General features: G+C 39.2%; 1 protein-coding gene across 1 annotated transcript; it reads right to left on the bottom strand.

Annotated features, from left to right (window-relative positions):
• Positions 1–13,605: 13,605 nt before the first annotated feature.
• On the bottom strand, positions 13,606–15,350 carry gadd45ba (growth arrest and DNA-damage-inducible, beta a). The gene is made up of 4 exons (XM_060879474.1): positions 15,126–15,350; positions 14,854–14,955; positions 14,515–14,743; positions 13,606–14,411 (listed from the first exon to the last, which is right to left on the bottom strand). The coding sequence occupies exons 1-4, from the start codon at positions 15,167–15,169 to the stop codon at positions 14,298–14,300; spliced, it is 489 nt and encodes a 162-aa protein (XP_060735457.1). The 5' UTR covers positions 15,170–15,350; the 3' UTR covers positions 13,606–14,297.
• Between the last annotated feature and the right edge of the window lie 1,863 nt (positions 15,351–17,213).

Below are 17,213 nucleotides of genomic sequence, written 5' to 3'. Positions count from 1 at the left end.
CTGGATTTTATTGCATAAAAGTTAAAGACTCCTAGAGTTTGGAGTTCCCTGGCTCCAAAGATTTTGGCAAGAATATGTTTAGTGTACCAGAGTCAGACTAGACAGAAAACTGTTTGTGATTCAACTGGGAATGTTTTGTCCCTGATTTCAATCTGCTTGGCTAGAATGATAGTATTTGCTTATTTTGGGGAAGTTTTGCCTTGGATAATCATGTGCAAAATGTTCTTGCCTAGACCACACCACATTCCAAGAACAAGAGTTAATTAATTTCCAAAAAAAGGAAAAGAAAGGGAAAAGGGGCAATTAGACCACCACTACCAAAGAAACTAATGTTTAAATCATCTAAGTGAATGATCTAATCTATGCAATGGTTCATTGTAGTGTTTTCCAGGTTTCCAAAGTGATATGTGAGGAAAAATGTAAGAGAAAAAGGTACAAGAAATGCCACACAGAAACCAGGCCACAGCTAGCTACCTAGCAGCTGTTGGTTTGGGGGTGTGCATGTGAGCATGCAGGGGTGTGTAGGGCTGCACAACAGAGAGGAACATTTGTTCAGTCAGGGGTGACTCACCCACCAGCTGTGACTGTGCTCTGCCTCTGATGCACGCAGCAAGCTGACTGCTCTTCTGGATTGTTGCTGCACAATTAGACCACAGCGCTGATGAATTCTCACATCAGAAGTCCTGGATTGATTTTTGTATTACGTCACAGCAACAATATACATATATTAATGTACTCATTCCATACTTCTTGTTGTATGTTTTACTATCCACATATGGCTAATAAGACATGCTGTAATTTATATAAATAATTGATATGGTGATGCTTTCTTTGAGAAGTTTATGTAATATTTATGGGAAAAGGCATGGGTTTCAGTGCTTGTTTAAATCGTATCTGAGGTTTCCCAGCATGGAAGAGTCTCCAGGACAGTTACTCATCTAAATAACATGACAGGCTATTGGTGTTTTATTTTTATTGTTAATAACGATGCATTAGACCTTAAAAAAATTTAGAAATTGAAGCTCATCATTTTCAACTTCCATGCATATAATGTTTGCTAGAGATAAGAATGTTGACTGAGCCAAAGCAAATATTTTAAATATAGCTAATATAAAGCAAATATATTAAGCAAATATATAATGTAAACCTCATTAGTAGTTATGCAATTGTTTTAAATGTGGTGTCACTTTTTATTTATTTATTTATTTTTTTTGCCTAGTTACAAGTTGGAATTTATAAATTATTTTATGGAATATAATACAATTTTTTTTATTTTTGGAATTTATATAAATTAAAGTAATAACAAGAACTAATTTGTTTCACTTTTTTTTTAAATAGTTGGCAAATCACTGTGCACTGATAAGAAAATAATCCTCACCTTTTCATCGGTCTGTATTACACCAAAATGGCATAGATTAATTTTTGATAATAACATTCCCCCAGGTGTATGGTTCCCTACTTAACACCTGAATCTGTGGTCTTGCTTCTAGCTTCCTTGTTCCAGTCAGCCATAGAACACTGATCATTTATCAAGTTGTCTTAACACTTTGATGTTGTATGTGATCTTTTATCTCCAGTGATCCGTTTCAGACTACAGGCCTGACGCAAAAACAATAATTACACTTTTGGAAATTCACAAAAGCATCAATAGTTTCTTTATCTACAAAGCCATTTGCTTAAAGACATAAAACCTGCCTTTGGTTCTCTTCTTCACTTCACAATAGTCAGTCTTTTGTGCTACAAAAAGCAACACTTTTTACCTCGGAAAGTCATGAATGTCTCTTCCTTATGGGTTATAAACTATACAATACACAGAGAGTAGTTGAAGCCGACGAGGCAGCGTTTGTTTGAAGTGCACTAACTGCCTGCATGCTCCTGTCAGAACATGTCTTCTGGCCATGAGACTTAGAAGAGCCTCAAGAATGAAGCGTGTGAGTAATATTCGTTTTTGCTGCTGTTAGAAAGCAGCAGGTGTGCTTGTAGAGTGATGGTGGTAAATGACAGTAAGTGGCTGTACCCTTTCTTTAGGAGAAGCCTCCAGACTGCTCCTTGACCTTGCTGCCCTGGGGCTAAATCTCTCTCCTTTTCTCTCTCTTCATAATTATAGATATCTCTCTAGTTTATTTGTATATATGTCTTTTCATTAAAAACTCTCATTATACGATGGCTATAGAACTAGTTATGGCATATACTGTAGCACTGATACCCTCACTGTATACACATTATGACATAACAGCGCTGTTATGCTCTTTGTTTGTTAACTCACAGGACTTCATTGGAGGTTAATACTGGATGTTCTAGTGGTGTTCTGGTTGCACCTCTGATGTTGTGAGGTCACTATGTTGTGAGGTCACATATGTCACTATGTCTTGAAGTATGACATCAGAATCTGTCACCCATTATTCAGTGTTTTTGGTGTAATAGTGTAATAAATCCTGCATAAATATATATAAAAGTCATTGTTACATTAGAAAAACAACATATTAATACCATTCTTTTTTTTAATGTAGGAAATCAGTTTTAAATTTCAATTGGTTTATACAGATATACATTTTTATACAGATAAACTGCTGACTTCATATGTATTTTATATCAGTGTTAACTTCCTATACACATTGTTAAGTTATGCTTCTATGTGTTAATGCTTCAGGTCAACAGTATGTCAATGCAATGGGAGAGATAGTCACTAGAGACACAACGGCCAAACCACACCACCAGGCCTCACCAGCTGTTTAAGGATCATCTTGCAGAATTTGAAGAATAAGTGTTGCTGTCAATTTTGTTTTACTGAAAGCTGTATACAAAAAAAAACCTGTTCAGCATCAAAATAAGTCTCCCTCAGTCTCACTTCAGTTAAGGCTGAAACTGTTTTCACTGCTTCTTATTTATGTGTAAACGTAATTGGCCTTTCAAAGGTCCCCATAGGTTTCACTTAAGGTTACATCAATGTCAGAGACCTTCACAGAGAATTCTTCAGAATTCTGAATTCTTAGAAATTAGTCCATCATATTTTTTTTTTAATTTCTGAAGAATCTATTTATAATTCCTTACAAATCAGGGACTTTACTGCTCTACTGGTGCAATGGGAATCAGTGAATCTAATGTCAGTAATGATTGTTTCAGTATGCACTTTGAGTGCTCTGACGTTTCAGTGAAACCAGAGTCTGACCAAATATGTATTTTGATATGGATAATGAAAGAGTAGCTCTCTATTCTTACCAAAACACTGGCTTTTGACATATAAATACATGCTTTATTTATAACCCTCTACTCGTCTTTTGTTTGGAGTAGAGTTTCGGGAGGGTCTGGCTGGGCTTCCATCTGACTGAGAATGATGACTAAACCTTTCAGTTTAAGGCTTCGTCTCAGAGCTGGAAAGGCTCCAAAGGCAGAACTTGCTCTGGCTGTTGTGGTTGTTTCACTGGAATGTGAATTTCCATTTTTCCACCCTTCTGAGAATTTGGCTAAAATGTGCAGACATGTGAACGATGGGCTTCAAGAGTCAACAACCATTTGTGTGTGTGTGTGTACATGTGTGTGCTCAAATCAGACCAGATCCAAACCAGTCACACTTTGGGTAGTTGTTTCTTTCCTGCTTCTTGGTTCATCATTAGCGTTATTACAGTTATGATACAGTTATGGTTTTGTGGGGATGCTTCCCCTCTGTCCAGATGCTTTTTCCAGCTTCTGGGGAGTGTGAGTCACACAAATACTGTATGCACATTTGTGGGAGTATGTGATTGTGTGAGTATGCATGTCCATCTGTAAATAAACAAATTATCATTCTCTTCAGCCACCTACTCATGGCTCTGCCCTGTCTGGGCCAAATCTTTTTACTCCCACAGTTTTATGCTTTAGTTGTTTTCTCCCTCTTAATTTTAGTAAGGGCATACAGACATAAGAGAAATAGCATATATTTGTTGCCAAGTCTTTGAGTAGAAGCTAAATGTATCTTTGAATACACTCAGAATAGTTTTTTGCTCCTCAACGTCACACTTTTGGTCAGAAACGGCAGTTTGAGGTCACTGCCATGTGTTACCTTTTCAGTGCCATAACCCACCCCTTCTCTTCTTTCTTTGTTGAGCAGAAAATAAAGACAGCATAATGAGAAAAAGGAGGGTATTAACAAGCTGGCCAGAAAGACAAGTTGTGGATGGGGGGCTGTGTGTGAGACTGTATTTTAGGGATACTGGGGTGAGTCAGCCATGTGGTGGGGGTCAGGGGGTGATTTAGCTTAGGCTTTGTGATGCTAATAGCGGCACACGCATGCTAGACTGACGGAAACACACAAGAGACACTGTTTGACGTCAAAGAAGAAAGAATTGTGATTATAGATTGAAAAAATACAAGGGATTTTTTTTCAGCATGTTGGGTTAAGTTTTGGGGTAATGTCCCCTGTGGATGTTGCTTATTAGCCTGCTAGCATGAATGTTACACTTTACAAACATTAAAGTTTCAACAAAAATATATATAAGAATATAACAAAATTTAGACCTATAAATGTAATTCAATAGAAAGAATAAGAATTAATAAGAAATGTAATATTTGTGCTAAAATAGTGATGTCCAAAATGTGGAGTTGTGTTACATTTAGTAAAAGTAACAATACAAATATCAAACAAACATAACTATGTGTTTTATCATATAAAATTGAATAACAACATCAAATAAAATTAGAAAAACATCCTACTGATCCATAATGAAATGCTAACATGTTTTATGCACAATTGTCTGGACTTAATTGCAATTAATTGGACTCATTTGTTAGCCGGAGAGTTGGATACAAAACCAGTAATGAGTGTGTGATTTTTGGAAACATGCCTAGGAATACGATTCGGGAGAGCTTTATTCAGAGTATATGGAGTGGCACACGTCCCAATGGAAAAAAAACAGATGTCAGACCAGCTGGGGAGGTTGGACACCAATTATTAATAAGACAATGGGTCATGTCTGTGTTTTTTGTGAGGTTGATAGTGAAGGGCTGATTCACAGGTGGAGTAAAAAAAAAACGAACAACATTCATTGATGTGTGTGTGGTTGTAGAAGACATTGATATTTTGTGTTGATTTTGTGCACATTTGTCTAATTTATTTATATTCTCATTGAGGTGGTCTTTTCATTGCTTTTATACATCACTTTACAAGTTTTAGGTAAACACACTCAATAATCGCTTACTTAGACCAATCTTCTCTTCTTTGTCACAGTTTTGATGATTAATAATACTCTAATTCATAAACAGCAGCGCTATCACATACTTCACTTGTCAAGGGTAAATAACGAAAGCAAATATTTGTGCATTTTCAAAAAGCTTGAAGCTGTGAAATAGAAACTTTGAAGGCTTTAAACTGGAATTTGTAAATATTGTACGGAAACTTCTGCCTATATGCAGTCCTGAGATGTCTGTGTACTTTGTGACCCAAATAAGCTTTCGAGGAAAGTCCAGAATTTCATAGAAGTGTTTACTTTTTGGGCTTTTATACTCATGCCAGAACTTTTTACCTTAACAGCCCATGCACAAGACCAGTTTATTAACATTGAGCATTAAGCACATTTTGAAAGCTGTTATACTAACAGTTGTCCTACTGTAGGATTGGAGCTTTCATTTAATACCAAAACCCAAATCACCTGAATTATAGACTGAAGTAACTGACATACATACTGTCAGAATTTTTTTAAACTGTATATGATCTGTACATTTTTGACAATATATGATTGTAGTATATATGCTATTGCTCTGTTTTATTGAAAGTAATTAATTTTGCACTTATGCAACCCTGACATGGCCTTCAACATTCACTCTGGTTGCATGCATCAACACAACACTGTACTTTTGTTGCTCAGTTATAATCACAGAGTATCACCACACCCTGTAAAGCCCACTGTCTCACTTTGACCCTCATAATGCTGTCACGGTTTATCCCATTCCCTCTTGATTGTGGCTGGGCGTGGGGATGGTCGAGGTTGCACAAGATTGGCTGCACTTGAGGTTTCCTTTCAACTCTGGGTTTGTCAAGCGGGCTGGAGCTAATGCAAACCCCCTGTCTCTGACTGAAACCAGTCCTAAGAAAGCACTCCCACTGGTTTTACACGTACCTTTTAATTACACATGGATCCAAACAAAGGCAAATGCACAGAGAGCCAAACAATGGTCTTGGTCACAGGTTCAGCAAAGTTCATGATGCTTCATCAGAAATTGTTGTTTCTTGCATTTGTACAATAAAGATGTCTGTGTTTTTTTTAAGTATACAAGGTTCAAAATACATGAATTGTTGTAGTTGTTGCCAAGGTGCATAACCAACCCTAAATACACAAGTAATCACTTTGGGTATTTAAATCAGTTACAACTGGAATTTAAATATAAAAATACAAATGTGATTTTTAGCTACTTTTAAGATCGAAAGGTCTGCCCAGGCCCATCCCACTGGAGCCAAGAGAAAGAGCTTTTACCCTTGATCTCACTTTGCTATAAATGATGTTTGAAGGCTGACTTCAAATATAGCACAATCAATTTTCCAGGGTGGTAATTGCTTTTAACACTTAATGAGACCACCCAAGATTTGTGCCAAGTTTAATTGCTACCATTCTCTTCTCTGTTCTCTTTCACTTCCTCTCTTTATGTATCTACATGTGTATACAGTAAATTTTTTTCTCTTACACTCTTGCAGTTGGCTTGTAGCTCTTTAGCGTTTTGGCTCAAAACCTTTTTTTCAAATTCTCATTTGAATAAAAGGTCACCATGCCATATTCTTATTCAAAAGTCAAGTAACATATAGGAAAAAACTTTGTTTTAAAAAATATCTCATATGGCCTGCAGAGCTTGTTGTTGCAATGGGAGTGTAGATGGCCTAAATTGCACAGTGATGAGCCACCGTGCATGAATCATATCGGGTAATATCTGTATCTGTCCTGAAACACACCAACAGCTTAAAGTATGTTCTGCGGTTGCATATCTAATCTCCAAAATGAGCATGCATTATGAATGGTTGTTCTACCATAAAAGGTGCATTGGGTGTTTCATGTAATATTGTATTTCAGTTAACTAATCAATGTGTCATGTTCAGAGAACTTGAAATACCACTAATACCTCAATCTAATTAGACATAATGAGTTTCACGAGCAGATAGGAGCAGCACCATTGGCCTGCTTAGTGGTCAAGCAGCTACAACAGGCATATAATATAAGCAGAAAAACTCCCAGTAATATCTTAAAGGCAGTTATGTAAGTATAAAGAATGTGCATGAAGTGTTAGTGTGTCAGTAATTGTTCTCTGTACAAACAAGGCAATATTTTATGCCCAGAATGTAGTTGGCTGTCCAGAGTATAGAGTAACATATGTACTAATAAAAATGAAGGCAATAACACCTGAGGCATTGAATAAAACTCACCTATTAATCAGAAAACCAACAGTTGGAATTATAGAGTGTTTACATACTTCCAGTCAAAGATTTCTGAGCACTCTGTGTTTGGTTATACCTCCGGAAATGGGTGTAACCTAGATCTAAGTAAGAAATGGTTACTGAGGTGAACCAAGACATGAGAACTGAGACATGTTGGTGACATTTTTTATTGGAAAAAATCTACATCTAATGGGTAAAGACCTGTGTACATAAGTCTCATTAGGCACACCACATATAAATGTCTGACAGTTAACGCTAACAATGTCTGGATTCAGATCTAGATCAAAAACAAATCTAGGTTTACGGCAACTTACAGTAACTGGTTTATCAAGCGAGTTCAATTGCCTTTATTAAAGAATTAATTTAGAATCTCAATAAAATCTGGGAGTGGACAATGAGTCAGTCATTCGATGCAAAGTTTTAGGTATTTGAAGGAACACCTTTTTTAAAATTAGTATTAGGTATTTTCCATGTACAATAGTGGATAAAGTACATAGACTATGACGGCCACAGAAAATCAGACCTTGAGGTGGCGAAGTTACAACAGCAGATGACCACATCAGGTTCCACTCCTGTCAGCCAAGAACAATGATCTGAGGCTATCTTAAGCACAGACTCACCCAAGTTAAACAGTTGAAGTGGAATTTTCTTTTTCTAATCCTCAGCTGTCCAGTTCAGGAGAGCCTGTGCCCAGGATAACCTCAAACATCTGCCCTGGGTTAACAGGAGTGAGATCTGATGTGGTCTTCTACTGTTGTAAAGAGTTATATTAAATTCTTTTCTCACAGCTAAAGGTAGATCAGGCAATTTTACTCTGATATTTCTTATCAAAAAGGTGTTTCCACCACCAGAGTGGTGAAAGTTCTTCCTCATGCAATGGTTTTGGTTTTCACAGCATTCTGTGTGTGTGAAAATCCCAGGAGATCAGCAATTTCTGAAACACTCAAACCAGCCCATCTGACACCAAAATTCATGCCACAGTCACAGAGACCACTCTTTACTGATCCAAATAATGTACCAAATAAATTGGGATGGTTTGTGCATGAATTCATTCGTTTTCTACCGCTTACCCAAACTACCTCGGGTCACGGGGAGCCTGTGCCTATCTCAGGTGTCATTGGGCATCAAGGCAGGATACACCCTGGATGGAGTGCCAACCCATCGCAGGGCACACACACACTCTCATTCACTCACGCAATCACACACTATGGACAATTTTCCAGAGATGCCAATCAACCTACCATGCATGTCTTTGGACCGGGTGAGGAAACGAGTACCCGGAGCAAACCCCCGAGGCACAGGGAGAACATGCACACTCCACACACACAAGGCGGAGGAGGGAATCGAACCCCCAACCCTGGAGGTGTGAGACGAACATGCTAACCACTAAGCCACTGTGCCCCCTTGTGCATGCATATACAGTCTATTTTAACCAGTATATAAATGTGTATCTGTAAATACATTCCTCTTTGTTCACCTCTAGCTCAAAATCAACCTGAAGTAAATAACCGTAGCCTTAATTGCATTTTGCAAATGCCATAATCCTTTGTGACTTACAGAAGTGCTTTGTAGTGTCCATAAAAACCAGGCCCTTGTTAGCATAAATAGGTCAAGGTTTAAGAATACAACCAAGCTAAACAGACAGAACAATTCTAGTTTGTTTTTACTGCATTTACTTTTAAGCCTAGTCAGATTTGTGGAGATGTTCCATTAGATTCTGCAGATTGGCATGTGCCAAACAGAATGGCCTGTGTTTAGTGTAAGGGGTGGAGAAGCATGCTTTACATAAAAAAAGGCCAAGGCTTTGCAATGAGAGGGGTGGGGGCCAAACCAGCCTGTAATTTTGGGTACTTCTACATGCTTTGCATTCTGCCCTCTTCCCAACCATTACTCTAGCAGCTCTGCATTGCACACTTGCAATGTTTCTATGATGAGCTGAATTGTGACATAGAGACACAGGCTGATTTTGGGAAACCACTTGTGGGGAAAGAAAATCAGTTGAAGACTTTGGAAAGCCTCTTTCAAACTCAAGCACTTCTATATTTATTCCACAAGGCCACCACTCCCTTAAGTATAAATATAGCCATGCTGGACTAAAAATAGGCACGTTAGGAGGCTATTAATAGTTCCTAAGTCCTCTGAATTTTAGACTGACTGTAAGGAGGTTTCAGACATGAGGCATGAGTAATCGTTACTAAGGAAAGAAAAGTAGCACTCTCTCACTCTCTCTCTCTCTCTCTTTCTCTCTCTCTCTGTCTCTCTCTCGCTGCCCCCTCTCTTTCCCCAGCTCAGTGTGAGAGGCTCCAGTATGCAGTCATTTAGTTCAGTTTCTTTTTGCAAATGTAGTTGCCCATGAAGACTTCTATTGTGCTTCAGTGTGACGCCTCAGGGGCCGAGTCTGCGTACACTCTCTTTCCACCACTTTGGAGAGACTGGTGGAACACACTGCAAGCCATTGTCTACCTTTTAAAAACGATGGGTTTGGTATACAAGAGCACTTATTATTATCGAACTCGAACCCACTCCCTTGAGGTCATATAATCCACTCCACTGACAAAGTGAGCGTCACACCTTAAAATAAACACAACGTAAGCTAATAACCCCTAAACATCCTAATGCTCTATCGATGGGTGAATATGTCCTAAGAGTTCCCAAAGGCCTCATATTGGAGCACAATAGGCAAAATCTTCTAAAGGATCTTTATGTCAATTATATTGTGGCAAAAACCAAAGAGTCTGAAGATCAGAGTAAGTAAACATGAGCTAATATTAGCTTTCTGAGAAAAGACAAGTTTATCTTGAGTCAGTAAAACAATGTAAATGAACCTATGTATATCACATTTACTGAGAAATTCCAATAAAGTAGATTTGCACTGCTTAGGATTCTTTAAAGGGCCTCTTTAACCGTTGCCATGACAAGCACACAATATTTGTATGTATGCCTGTCAAAAAAAAAAAATTCCTGATCATGTGCTGGTCTTCCAAGTAAGCATGCTATATACTCATGCATTATTCAAAAGAAACTGATAACACACACTGTGCATTTATTTCCTGAACGTGTTTTCAGTCATGCCCTTGTTCTTCAACGTCTGCTGTAAACTAGTACATTTAATTAGGCATGAGCTACTTGTTTATAGAGGTGAGATAAAGCTCCAAAGATGCCTTAATTAAAGGCATCACATGGATTACTAAAAGTAGGAGTATTCTTTACTGCTCGTTCAATTCGGTTGAGTATGGCACCATTTTTATAAAGCAGCGCAAACTGCACTCATGCCTCCAGCACAACCTCAAAATTTGTTGGCTGTAAAAGAGCCCATTCTGTGGGTGGGAACCAGGAACCGGGCTCTATGCATATGAGCCAGACTTCTCGTACCTGACGACCTCAGGGTGGGAGTCAGACTGGAGCACAGAAATAGAAGCAGGCTGGGTGGCACACGCTCATTACAGATCACCCACAGATCAAGGCTTTATGAGCAGGAAAGAGGTTGAAAAAAATCATCTGGAGCCAGGCAGAATGGCTCTATGTCTGTGCCTTTGTAAAGAAAGCATAAGCTGGTTGGTTTTTCTGGAAAGGGCCAGTGCTCCCTCCCACCCTCCACCCTTCTCTCTGTGCCTGCTTACCTAGATATTCCAAGGCTATGTCTGAAACGACACCCTATCCTGTAAATAGAGCACAGTTTTGAGAATCATGCCTGAGAATATCCAAAAAGCAGCATGAATACGTGTCCACAGATATACAGAAGGTAGTATCCATGAGGGTAATGTGCATAATGCTATTTGCTGTTTCAATACAAATGATGGCTTATGTACACTCCTACTCTTTTTTCTCTTAAACCCTTAAGGATTCTATGTAGGTCCATACAGTAGAAGACTGCTGAAAAAGCCAGTTTACTGACAATCTAGTTTGCTGAAAGACAGGCCAAGCTGTTCAAACTGTTAGACCATCTTTGTCAACTGGTAATAATTTTGCAGCTTTCGATTTATTACTTAGTCTTAACAGTTTTAACAAATTTTTGTTTGTTTTCAATATTAAGAAATTGTTTCCTTCCTGATACCAGTTACCAGCTGTCAAACATGGTCTACCAGTTTAACTTTGACCTGCATTTTGGCAGCTGCTAGCTAGATGGTCAACCCGAGCTGTTTTTTTTTTACAAGGTGCCAAAAAGATTCCATTAATTGTCCAAAAACCCCTTGGGCAACCCGTGTTGTAGGAGTTCCCTGGATAGAAAATATGTTGTAAAAAGATCTGCAATGATCTTGTTCATGCATCTGAATGTAAATGAATGATGAGTAAAACATGTAGTACAGACATACAGTGCCATATTAATGCAATGACCATATACTTATATAAGACAATGCTCCCCTTTCCAAGCTGCTTTGGAGCTGGGGTGGATGTGTGATGGGTGGATAAAATCAGTCATAATTGCTTATGTTTCGTTTGCATGCATGATCTTTTACCCAGTTTGCAAACAGAAGTCCAAGGTCCATGAGCAACAGTAAGGAATGAGATTAGTGGGACGCATTCTTGTTGTGCTGCAATGCAAACCATTAAGTTCTTAATCACGACGACTGAATACAGCAGTCTTGCGTGTTTCGAAACGTATCTCGCCGAGACACGCAGCTCTTCAGAGGAAAGTTTTTCTTTTCTTTTCCTCATTCCAGTCATTGTAGCTGCGTAACTGACAAGCCGCAATCTTTCCACCCGCGCACTCTAGCCGAAAAACTCTATTCATTGATGCGTGCGTGTTTTATACGTTTTATAAATAGCATTTACGCTTTTTGCATTGCTTAATATTATGTGCGAACGGTGGTGCTTGTGAGATCATACATTTCTAGCTCTGTATTGACTTTATTTTTGGTATAAATAATAACAAAGCAGCCCGAGGACGTTTTACAAAACACTATCTAATGATTTCTGTGCTCCCGTGCCAGGTTAACATAGATAAATCGTAAGATTTGGCATTGCAATCGTTTTCTTTTTCTCCATGTGTTATTGGAAACACGACCAGTGCTCGTTTCTTCGGTTCGTGCCGGGGGAATCTCCACGAGGCACAAAAATTGCCCATATATGGTCAATGACGTTCCGGAGATACCGACGCGTAATCGGCACTAAGCTGCGTAAGAGGTGAAAGAAATACACATTTAGCTCAGGGAATGCCTACAAATAGACATGCTGTAACCACAAGGGTAAAAAATAATAGAAGCGTGTATTTTCCTAATTTTAGATTTATTTTCTGAAATAAACTATAAGTGTAAATAAAGTGTATGGTGCAAAAATTATTCAAACACCATACAAGAAGATGTTATCACCGACTCTCTATAGGCTATCTGTAGTGTAGTGGAAACTAAAGTTGTCAAATATTAAACAATGTTAAGATAAGTTGATAAAATATTTGCACGTACTATTGCAGAAAGAGAAATCTGGGCCACTAATACACAAAAAAAATGAAAAAATGAGCCATTTAATATGATAATGGGTTAATTAGTTTAATATGATAACCTGGGATTACAACCAGCATCCTTGTGCAATTTTTGTGCACCTGAGTCTTGTAACTTTTGTTGCCTTGGGTTCATCTCCACCTCCACTTACCCACAGAGAGGGAGAGGATGAGCGAGAAAGGGGGTGTCGTCCAACTACACAACATTGAAGCTTGAACCTGTGAGGCATCAAAACTACCTTGTGTGCCACAGTGCCAACCTGAATAGAGTACAGGACTTTTATTTATTTATTTAGTTGTTTATTTATTTATAAAACCATGCTTTGGTAAATGAAACTTTGTTTATGTAGCACATATACTGCTTCTATCAGCCAACAGTATATTTTTTTCAATGATGATTTGAGTTTGTGAGAATGTGTGTACTCTATTACCTTCCAGTCTGAGGAGGGAGTTTGCCAAAGTAAACAGTCTTAATTGACATCATAAATGCTTGTTCCCTGAAGTGTATTGATGCAATTGTGACGGATATGATGCAGATACCAGTAGATGAGGATGTGAACACTCTCCCTCAGCAAACAAAGTATATGATGTCCATTTGTTCTGCTTGCATAACCTGTTACTTTCCACATTTGAGTATTTGACTACCTGCGTGAAGTTCCTGGTTTGGTTGTATGATGTATCAGACCTATAAATCCCCTCTAGCAGGCCCCCCCCAAAACACACACACACCTCAACCCATTTCATCCCTCAATTCAAAACATTAGTCAAATGCTTACATTTTCACACAATATTTTATTGAAACAACACTGACATTCACATGATCTTCAAGCACATATATTACTCTTCTTAAGTTAAAAGAAATAAGTTACAAAACTGCATTTCATAGTATACATGTCCATAGTCCATATAGTCTTCTAACACTGGCCTCCTTGCAGTCATTAAAAATAGCAGCTGCAGTCCACATGTTTATATATAAGCATAAATATGTTTTAAAGATGTTAGTCCAACAAATGAGAAATTGCAATGTTAAGCAATTAAGTCCAGCAGCAGGTGTCCGACAGTTAGGTTTCTACAAGGCCATACAATCTCTTTCTCTCTCGGTTTATGTCAATGGCTCGTGGAAAACCGAGTGCGCGCGTTCCTACGCACAGCGCATGCGGGCACTTAGCACCCTGACACACACACAACGCGTGGTCCTACGGTTATCTCTCTCTTCCTCCTCCTCCTCCTCCTCCTCCTCCTTCACCACCGCAAAACAACGCTCCCTCACAGCGGAGGACGAAACTGGGCCGAGAAGCCCAGCGTCAGCCTCGAGGAACTTTCCTTTCTGTTTCCTCCAGCGTCTTTGCTGAACGGTGGCTGACACAGAGCGGTAAAAAGAAAAAGCCTCCCTCGCCCATTTCTTTCCGCTCCTCACAGATAATCTGGTATGATTTTCCACGCAATCGCAGATCTCGCCGTGCTTCAGCGCTCGTGCAGTGACAGGCAAGGCACCCACTGGTTTCTGCATCGGCTCTCATCGCAGTAGTTCCCCACGTCCTTCAGCGCTTGACATTTGAGTGGCTGGCACTGAGGATTCTGCACGAAAAAAAGAAGAGTTTAATCACACGACCTCGGTTAAAAATGCACATCAGATCAGATCAGAGATTATGCAATGTTTGCACTCGAGATTAATACCTACATTGACAAGGATGCAGTGGAAATCTCTAGGTTCTGCGTTATTGTTGCTCTCCTTGGTGCTTGGCTCTCCGATGACCTGCGCCAGGCGTCTCAGCCCGGATACGCGCAGGATGTTGATGTCGTTCTCGCAGCAGAAAGCTTGCAGGAGGGTGAAATGAATCTGAAGAGCGATATCGTCCTCGTCCTCTTCGTCCGTGGCCAGAACACATAGAACCACACTGTCTGGATCTCTGTGATCGGGAAAATAATAACAGGGTTAAGTTCGTTGCCATTTATCTTTCGAAAGAAATAAAAGGTTCTCAAACTGTTACTGATTCTTCACAGAAGACAAGATACTTACACATTCATTAGCTTTGCAGATTCGTAAACGCCGACAGTAAGGCAGTCTTGTCTCTGCGCTGCTACCAGCAGCTCCTCTAAGGCTTGACTCACAGCATCCATCCTAGAAAAAGAAAAAGAACCATTCGTTAGCAACTAGTACAAACTTTTGCAGTTTTAATCTTCATGCACTTTGCCTGGAATAACTTTGAGGAGTTGCATCAGTGTTTCTGTCTACGCATGCAACATCATTTAAGAACTAGGACATTGCAAAAGTTCAAACAAAGTACTTACTTTTTATCAGTAATATTGCATCCAACGACTTCTTCCAGAGTCATGATGTTGTCAAATAATCAATAGTAGGCAAATCCAAACGCCTCAATTAAAACTGCAAATGATAGATTCCAGTAGGAAAGCGTCACCGAAACAGTGAGGCAATAATCCAAATGCGTCTCTGAGTGGTTTAGTCCTGATTTCTGCCTCGCTCGAGCTGTTCTCAAGTATCGTCTACCGGCTGTGTCCGAAACCAAAGGATTTATACCCACGTCCTCACATGGGCATGGCCTCATCCAACGCTCACCCCTTCGATTGGTCTAGAATCTACCCAGAAACTTCTATAACCGCCTCTTCATTGGTGGTTCACGGATCGTCACGCTTAGGACCCACGTGGGGAGACTGCACGCCCCCTCCTTTACCTGTTGCTGTTATGTAGTTGTTTATGTCACGATTGAGTTGGAATTTCCTGAGTTTCCCATATTCTTTTGCATTGCTGTAAAAGATGAACAGCTTGCATCATGCCCATCACTATTTAATTAGAATTAAACATGTATGCATTTTCTGTTATAGAAATACAGTCTGTTTTTACAGGTGAATACCCTATATATATATATATATGTGTGTGAAGCATTTAATTCATGCATTTAATAGCTTTTTTTTGGGCGGATATTCATATTGCTTAGAGGTTTGCACGTTTGCACTTTGCGTAACACACTGTTTGCCCTGACAGTCTGCACCGGCTTTCTAGATGGTGATCGAGTTTATCTACGTTACCTGGAACTTTCTCTCCCTAACTCGCTGTTCCCGTTCCAGCCTGTCTAATTATAGGGGACTGCTGCAGGCACAGCATGCTGATGTTACAGCTTCTTGATGTGTTTTTGTGTGCTGTTGCAGGAATAACATAAACAGAACCCTATTTATAAGGTCAATCAATAGGGGGCATTTATTTATCTCGTTCCTTTTTTTTTTTTAGCAAGATAATTATGCAAAAAAGAGACTTAGTACCAGTCCTTTGCTGTTTACTCCAATATTAAAGCGTAAATGATTCATGCATATACTATGTTTTAGCCTTTAGCCACGTCTTGGACACGCACACACGCACTAAAAGAACGCCTTACTGCGTTAATAAATAAAATGATTAGACCCCTGACGCCCCTTAGTGGACGAGTACATGGGTGTCAGGGAGCTCAGTCCTAATTCTTTAATACCGTTGCACAACTAGTGCAGTCCATGGTCAGATTTACCACCTGGCGGTTAAAACGTGTAACTGCACCCTTCCATACAACAAACCATTTTATTTCATATTTTAGTTAAAAAAACAAACTCTCTATATAGAATACATTTTAATATAACATGTAGTATATATTAAAATAATGCATTATATATGTGGTAAGGTAACGGTGATACAACATTTACAATGAAATATCAGTTACAATTAAAGAGATTTCTTTTTTTAAGCGTTTAACTTTTTAGTCGGCTAGTGCCATCTGGAGGAGAAGAAATTTAATCAGAATCATTTTACATTCCTGGCATTTAGCAGACATCCAGAGTGACTTTCAATTTATACATCTGAGCAACTGAGCTTTAAGGGCCTTGCTCAGGGCCCCAGCAGTGGCAGCTTGGTGGACATGAACTCATGACCCTCTGGTCAGTAGTCCAACACCTTAACAACTAGGCTACCTATGCTCATCTATGTAATGTTTTTGGGGAATTAATAATAAGCACGGGATGTATAAACAAACAAACAAACATTTAATTAATTATCTAGATATTTCATTTATTATTACGCTCTCTCTTTGTCCATGTAAGTGTGTTTGTGGTCTACAAAGAGCTGCAAATAGCCTCCCTCTCTTTGTGTATGTAGGTGTGTTACTGATCCACAAAGAGCTGCAGTCTGGCTCTTTAGTCAGTGGGTTACATAAGTGAGCAACGCTTCTTTGACTCCCCTATAAAAACGTAATAAACAGGAAGCACTTTGCATGGACAGCGGATGGGAAAATAGGCCCGACGTTTGTCCCCTAAGACAGTGGTCGTGCTGCCACTATTGTCTTCTGCCGAACCCCTGGAGATGGAATACGCACAACTAAATACAACTAAAAGGCAGCC

The sequence above is a fragment of the Tachysurus vachellii genome, chromosome 1 (assembly GCF_030014155.1).
Source record: "Tachysurus vachellii isolate PV-2020 chromosome 1, HZAU_Pvac_v1, whole genome shotgun sequence".
Classification (NCBI taxonomy): domain Eukaryota; kingdom Metazoa; phylum Chordata; class Actinopteri; order Siluriformes; family Bagridae; genus Tachysurus; species Tachysurus vachellii.
This window is presented reverse-complemented; position numbering and strand designations above follow the sequence as displayed.